Source organism: Protopterus annectens, chromosome 9.part0 (assembly GCF_019279795.1).
Source record: "Protopterus annectens isolate FY-2018-M chromosome 9.part0, PAN1.0, whole genome shotgun sequence".
Classification (NCBI taxonomy): Eukaryota; Metazoa; Chordata; order Ceratodontiformes; family Protopteridae; genus Protopterus; species Protopterus annectens.
This window is the reverse complement of record NC_056743.1, coordinates 129734105-129742568: the sequence shown is the minus strand read 5'-3', so window position 1 is coordinate 129742568 and position 8464 is coordinate 129734105. Positions and strand designations below refer to the sequence as shown.

At 39.6% G+C, this 8464-nt stretch overlaps 1 protein-coding gene across 2 annotated transcripts in view; it reads right to left on the bottom strand.

The window, feature by feature from the left end:
* Nucleotides 1-935: 935 nt before the first annotated feature.
* The window catches only part of CD44 (CD44 molecule (Indian blood group)), a 284952-nt gene continuing 277423 nt past the window's right edge, over nt 936-8464 (bottom strand). The window contains exon 8 of one of the 2 annotated variants that reach the window (XM_044082648.1): nt 936-1467. In XM_044082648.1, coding sequence (XP_043938583.1) covers nt 1230-1467 — 238 coding nt within the window. In that variant the 3' untranslated portion in view covers nt 936-1229. The remainder of the gene's footprint in view (nt 1468-8464) is intronic. The other variant, XM_044082649.1, reaches the window with a different exon arrangement.

The window sequence follows — 8464 nt, the reverse complement described above, 5'->3', positions numbered from 1 at the left end:
ATGCAAACTGCTTCTGCTTCAGGCTCCTCAGCAAGAAAGACTGATGTAATGGTGTCGGCTGCCTATTTTTATACCCCTGACAACCTGACATCAGTCCTGGATCGACAGCAACCAACGCAGAAATACTAAGTTTCTGGTATTTGGGCCGATTGAAGGCTACCTGCAGGCAGATACCCAAGTGTGATGACTGCAACAGTGAAACATGAAGAACATCTACAAGACTTCAAGGACAGCAATGACACTTATTAGAAGCATCCATCAGTGGCAGTATTGGACTTGGTGGCAGTAATGGACAGTTAGCTTGGCATGCATCACAAAGGTGTGCAACTTATGTTTTAGCAATACTACTAATGCGCAACAGCATGCTAAGTGAGTAGTAATGCTGCAACCAGGGGCTAGCACCCACTGGTCTTGAGGGGATAAGTGGTATGGACAGCTTCCCTTATAAACTGTAACAGAAAGTATGCAATTAAATACTATGCAGATAGCACTCCTATGAAGTAAATGCAGTAAAATAAACAATGACCTAATCTGGTACCGGAAGGGGCAGTAAGCACTATGACATGGGCTTACTTTACACAGAGAACTCTGCTGCGTTGCATCTTCATCTGCTGCTTTCTTACTGAAAAAGTTGACCTTCCTCAAAACATCACCAAGCGCTACTATATCATTATAACAGTTACAAGAAAAACAAACACAGGCATTACACAAATGTAATATGCAACTGGAGGAATTTAGACATGATACACAAGCAAAATAGGCTTGTATATTTATTTGCATCTATATGTATGCATGTATGTGTGTGTATGTAAGTATACACACATGCACATACACGCACGCACACACACACACACACACACACACAAAATAAATGTATAGACAAATATGTATACATAAACATGTGCTTGTATATGTATACATACAACTATATATATGTATACACATCCTACACACACATATATACATACACACACACACGCACACAAACATTATATATGTATGCATATGTCTGCATACACAGGCACATATATTTTTGTATACGCGGCATGTATTTATCTATCTACAAGATAACTGCAGACAGACTTGTGTATTGATAAAGGCCTCCTAAAAATAATATTTTAACTTCAGCAACACTGACAAAAAAGCTAATAGCATTTTCAGCTCTGGGAGTTCCAACTTTTGCCTATACACAGAATTTTATCCTTCAGTCTCTCCAGATGTTACGGTAGCTACACTGACGATTTCATGTCGTCAGCTGAGGGTTCATCAACATCAGACACATTAACAGCCACACATTCGTCAGCTGTCTTGGAATGACAATCGTTGGCTTCAGCATTCATGAGCTGTACGGTTTCTTCTGATTTTTTGGTATCCCCATTGACTTCCTGCTTTTTGTCCTTTTTGGGCTCCTTTTTTGGTTTCTCCTTGGTACTTGTTATAACCAGCTTCTTCTTCTTTCCACATAACCTATAACAAACATGAATAATGTAATAATTATTAGAGAGTAGCATAGCACGGTGACCACTTACAAAGTCTTTCGTGCTTTACCTAAGTTGCTTGAGTGAATGAGGGATTATGAACAAAAAAGTTTTTTTTTTCATATATGTATCTTCCTATTCATGGCAAACAAGGACACATGTAGTAGAATAACACAAACTGTGAAAGTGTAACGAAGCGCAAAAAAATAATCAAACCACAAATCGGTCCCAACAACTGTAGAGTCTTCACATTTAATTTAATAAAATTCAACAATAAAATTACTGAAGTGCTTTTCATCTGCCAAATGGCAAACTTCCTCAGTTGAAGGCTGGTAGTTTCTGATGCTTTTTTTTTTCAAAAACAAACTGTTGATAACGATAGTAAAACTTTCAAAAAAATTCTCAGATGCTCTGTTCATGGAAATAAGAAACATCTGTCTAGACATGAAGTGAAGTCTTACTTTGAACAGAGTTTAAAAGCAAAATTTTACCAGGTTACTTCTTTGAACCACGTTTGTAAAGCAGTTCCAAACATCCATGTGTAAACAGAAGTTCAATTTTGGTAAAATTAATCATGAAATGATTGCGACCATGGTGGTGCAGTGGTTAGCATTGTCGCCTCACAGCAAGAGGTTCTCCAGTTCAATCCTTGGCTGGGGTGCCTTCTGTGCGGAGTCTGCATGTCCTCCCTGTGGTTGCGTGGGTTTCCTCTGGGTGCTCCGGTTTCCTCCCACATCCCAAAGACATGCTGCAGGTGGATTGGACACTCTACATTGGCCCTAGGTGTGAGTGCGTGTGTGTGCCTTCTGTGGAAGGTTGGGTCCCGGGCTGGCAACTCAACACTGTAAAACTCCACTACCAATCATGAGCAGACAGGTGATCCACTGTGGCGACCCCTAACGGGGAAAAAGCCGAAAGAAGAAGAAACATCATGAAATGAATGTGAAAGCGTTAAACCTGAAATCTTTTGTACACAATGGCTACAAGACAGCTTACATTTCTGTTGTCCTCTATCCCTTATAAACACTAACAAGTGTAATGATGGGCTTGATGGTAGTGGATAGTCAGACGTCTGGGATTTAAGCATGCTAGTTAAAAAGAGACCTCAGAGATAAGCACAAAATATGGTGAACAATTTTCTGCAATACACCACCATTTTGTGAGTTTATTGTATTACTAGTTAATCCAACAAAAATTACAATTATGTGCTTACTGTTGCATTAGATTTTCACGATCCCTGTGCATTCACTTCAGCAGCAGGATCGGTATGCCATGAGTAGCAGTAACTTGGCAACTTTAGAACTCTTCCAGGATGAAAAACTCCTCCCATAGCTTCCAAAATGTTCCAAACTTCTCCTTCTCAGCAGACTGGATTGCCCTTCTTAACAGCATAACTAACAATTTCATACAGCCCTGTGCATCTCAGGGACTTTCCTCCAGTTCATACCATATGAGAAAGTACTGATATTAGTAGGGAGACAATGGCTGGGTATAACAAACTGACTAGACATAGATCATAAAGACAGGTGCTTAATTTTGGCATCTTATATGATGCAGTCCACTTGTTTTAAAAGCTTGAGAGAATCCCCAGCTTGTCCTCTGAGGTGGCATCATGATGGGGTACCACAAAGTATGGTGGTCCTAATAGCCGACCTGGAACTTGAGATTACAGCCATCTTAGATTATTTTATAACAATGTGGATAGAAACATGTCACAACTGCAGAGATATCATCAAAAGAAGACTTCATGACAAAAACAGGGGACGTAGCTACGGTCCTCACTGAATGAGCTTTTGGTACATTTGACAGAATTTTGTTAGATTTAGTATAACAGAGTCTGAAATACATACACACACACATGTATGTGTATACAGTATATGCATATATTCTGAAAGTCACCTAGAAATAGCAACGTAGAATACACACACACACACGTGTGTGTGTGTGTATACAGTATATGCATATATTCTGAAAGTCATCTCGAAATAGCAACGTAGGACACTTTTGTGGCCTGTTCTGCCCATAGCAAGGGTTAAAAAAGGCGATCAATGTTTCTATTACCTTTACAGCGTTACTGAAATAAAATATTAGCTGCCAGAGCACAATCAAATAGTGCAACAAATATGTCCCTCTGCCATTTTATAGTGAGAACAACCCATGTAGACTAACTGGCTGGTTAAGGTTAATTTTCTTAGTTACCTGGGCATAAAGAGTAGGGTTAGTGCATAGATACACATGTCCATTAAAAAAAATAATGCACAGGGATTGTTATAAAAAGCTTGAAATCATGAAACCCTTCTGGCTGATATAACTACTGCCAGATTTGTCTTCTAAGACAGAGATTTATGACCAGTTTTGGCTGACAGTTCAAAAGGAGGCAATATTAGTTTTTCCAACATAAAAGTCAGATCCCAAGGGGAAAAGGTTTTCACAGAAGTGGTTTCAAAAGTAAGGCACTTCTTAAGATGGCCTTGCAAACTGATAAAGATACCATTTAGATGAATGAAAACTCAATAAAAATGAAAAAAATGGCCAGTATATTTACCTCAGCTGTGGAAAATATAGACCCTTCATCAAAAATGTGAATGAAAAACAGTGGCAGAAACAGTCAGAAACTTCTAAATAGATAAAAAGTCAGAAACTTATATTGTGAAAATTAAAACTTCAAAATTCAACATTGACATTATTCTAGTCAGTCGTCATCTTAAGCATTAGCAGTTATTTATTGCTATACCTTTGACTTTTTCATGTTTCTTGGTGTTAGTAGGAATATGTATTTTTAGAAGTTTTTCAGTAGTTTCATACACTTGAATTGTTTTTATTACATGCTGTTTTTTATATGCTCTTGTATTTTTAAATATTTATATGCTATTTGCCATCTGAAATGTTAATAACAGTTATAATCTATTACTACATCCATTTTAATGTCAATGTTGAATTTTGAAGTTTTAATTTTCACAATATAAGTTTCTGACTTTTTATCTATTTAGAAGTTTCTGACTTTTTATAGTTATGTATTCGTACAAAGGCTTTCATTGGTTAACTGTTTAATTGATAAGTGTTTAAATACAGAAGTGATGAAGTGTTTTATTAAAGTCTGAAGAAGCGTCCAGAGTAGACGTGAAAGCGCTAACAACCCATGGAATAAAGTTCTTTTGTTGTTCAAGTATAAACATTTTTTATTGATTTTTGCTTTTTTGGTTGATGGTTGGCTTCGACAGTCGTGGAGTACCTGCACCTTGATATTGACATAGGAGGATTGTGGCTGACAAAGTTCGCAGATGACTGCAAACTGGGCACCATAACTGATACTCTAGCGGACATGAGCATCCTTCAGAGAGGCCTCATAGAAACGGATAATTGGTGCCAGAGCCATGGCGTTAAGCTGAACGCCAAAAAATGTATAGTCATACCCTTTGGGAAAAACAAGGTACCCACAAATTACCACATAGGTGGTAATCCATTAAGTACGGAAGAGGTAATCAGGGACCTAGGGACCCAAGTTGACAGTAACCTCTCATTTGACACTCACGTTGCCAAAGTGGTTAGGAAGACCTTCTATATTGCCCACCTTATCATGAAGGGATTCACATCTAGATCAAGAGAGGTCATTGTGCCCCTGTACTCTTCTCTTATCAGGCCCATGATTGAGTACAATGCCCCATTTGGGATGTATCTTACCTGACACCTGCAGCAGTTGGAAAGACACCAAAAATTCCTCACCAAGAGGATAAAGGGTCTCAAACATATGTCATATGCTGCCCGGCTGAAGAAGCTCCAGCTCTATTCAGTTGCATACCGCCTACTCAGAGGTGATCTATGCCTGACGTATAAGGCCATGTCCAATCCGGAATTAATGGACATGCTCCACCTCAGAAAATCCAAATCCACCAGAGCCACGAGAGCAAGAGATTTGAACCTCAACACAGAAATAAACAGGACGTGCTGGAGGGACAGATTCATAACCCAGAGGCTCCCTACACTCTGGAACAGAATCCCAGTCCATGTTAGGCAGAGCCCCTCACTAACTCTCTTCAAGAGAAATCTTGACGAATGGATGGGAGATCGTAGGTTTACCCTGGGGGTCATCTCTGTGTCACTACTAGACAGAGGCACAGTAAACTAAACCCTAAATGGGCGCAGTATTCTTATCCTAAGGGGTGGTGAAAGCCACACACACTCTGGCTAGGCTTATAAATGCCCTAGGGCAGATAGCCTAGTACGAACCTATGAACCTAAGCTGGCTTCTGTTGGAATACTGCTCAAATGGAAGGTGCTGGCCTTTCTTAAATTGCAAGTTTTTTAAACTCATTAGGTTATGAGAAAAAGTTTCAATTTCTGTTTGCTCTTTTGCAGCTTCCGTTTTACTTGGGGCTCAAGCAATGATGAGCCATCATAAGGGACATTAGGGGAGGAAGCCCTGAAGTTGTATCCTGCATGAACTTGAATAGTAATGCCTGACCCCACTACACAGGGTGGCCCATCTGTAGCATTATGTCGCAGTCACATGGAGAGGTTGTTGATATTAGCTAAGTTTGCCATATGGTATTCTAAGTTATTCTGAAGGTTCCTATGCAACAACTTTCTTGTGTCACTAAGGTTCACTCTGCCAAGTTGTACTGAAAATTATCATATGCATCAGGTACTTGATAGCCACAACAGTGGAACTGGTTCCTTACTCCAACACTCAAGTACTATGGAGGCCAGAGAACCTCATCTGATGTCCTACAAACAGGTGTTATCACATCCGGTTCTTGCCAAGCACTCTGTATGACTAATAAAGCCATTCATCCATCCAGGGAAAAGCACTGAGGAGGTAAGCAGAGCAGAAAGCCTCCTGCAGTATCTGTTCTTCCAGAGAGACAGGTCATTTGGCCATGCCCCCCCCTCTGCCTTACTCACTCTAGTCAGTTAGAGATACTAGGAAAGCCCTCCCTTTTAGATAAGGTTCAGTGGTGAGGTCCTTGTAGTGCAGTCCAGATGCTTCCTTTTGTACTTCCTCTTTCTAAGGACACACAGAAAGATCTTGCCTGACTGTAAGGAAAAGAAATCTAAATCTGAGACCTCCATTGTACCCTGTGGTGGCCTTCTCCCCCCTGGGACAAGGATAAAAGGGTCAATGAATCAGAACAATGAACATTCAGGAATGGGGTAATGTGGCTGTTAACCTCAAAGGGGTACTTCCACAATATCTCTGAACTCCCAGTCACTGATGGTGAGGGTTCCACCACCAAATATACCACAATAAACTTGCTGTTCTAAAATTGCTGAAAATCTCACATGGAAGTACATAGTTTTTAAAACAGAAATGTTAGAAACTAATTCTACGCATATCTTGTTGCCTAAACAGGAACTCATTTATTTCCTTTCGCTGTAAAGTCAGTGAACAGCAGAAGTACTATAAGGCACAGTAATTGAGCTTTCTGGTTAATCACTCCAGGTGAAGCAATGGAACACTAGGGGCTGACATTGCAAAAGGCAAACTGGCTTCCCCTTAATTAAACAATTCTCTTAAAAATGACCATACACTTTAAACTTTCACACTACAATTACTGCCCACCCTGGCTAGAAAACTAAAAATTAATCACTCAAAATACTGATTTAGATCTCTAGGCAATCATTTGGTCTTGCAGTTACAGAAAGGGCCTCTAAGTAAACAGCTCCACCTGTTAGGAGCATCCTCCCCCAATAATTTAGAAACCTCTCTCAACTTTCTTCTTCTTTTGGCTTTTTCCCCGTTTAGGGGTCACCACAGAAAAACAATAGTTCTCAGAACGATTGGCAGTTGAGTCTTACGGTGTTGAGTTGAAAGCCCAGCACCCAACCTTCCACAGAAAGCACTCACATGCACACATACACCTAGGGCCAATTTAGAGTGTCCAATCCACATGTCTTTGGGATGAGGGAAGAAATCAGAGCACCCGGAGGAAACCCACACGAGCAAAGGAAAGACGTGCAGACTCCGCACAGAAGGCACCCCAACCGAGATGGTACACAGAGCTCAGTGCACCACCATCTTACCCCATGGTGATTAACAAAAATCACTCTCATTGTTAGAATGCCAGCAAGGGCATAGCCAACCACTAGGACTCTCCAAATGATGGCCTTTCCACAACTGGGGAGACCTAACAATCTGCAACATGCATGGGGGCAAAAAGCATTAAGAAATATCAAACGTCTAACATCTTATGCTGCCACTATTGCAGGAACACTAACCTATTACAATAAAGACATCATAAATAATAACCTTTTGCTGTAACTTATTCTCCAATATCATCCATTTCAAGTATTACATGTGTTTGTAAAAACTTCTCTAAGAGATTTCTTAGATCTGTAATAAATGTGATTGCTAACATGCTCAACGCATTAATACACAGATAACACAAAACCTGGTAATATTCCTGATAAATGATTTCTCTGTTGTTATATTTGGAGTACTGTCTTGAAAATTTTAGATGCACACTGCATTCTGTACCTGAGTCTTTTTGTATTTATCAGACACAAATCGGATTTCTGCTCTGCATCTGGTGCGTAATGTGTACACATCGATCTTGCACTTCCGAAGAACAGTTTTAATACATTTACAAGATGAAGAAAATCCCTTGTAGCAAATGCATTACTCAAATACTATTTTGAAACTTTTGCAGATTAACCTTACATTCAGGTAAGGTACAGTTTGCTTTTACTTTTTGAATTAGCATGATATTGGCGCAGCTATGATACATATATGTATAATAAATGAGAGATGTTTAAGTTGGACTATTTGCTTTTGGGGCTTGTGTCATGTCTGTAAAGGGCATTGTCTTTCATCAGCCCACTCACTCATTTAACACTCGTTCATCTGTGTGCTGGAAAAAATGAAAAAGGAAACGTATAGAAAAGACGATGTTGATAAAAATGTAAATGAAGGCAGGAACAAAAATCAGTTTGTGGGATCAATGGATTAAGGGAAGCTTTCTTAATCACAAACTACTGAAATCTTCTTC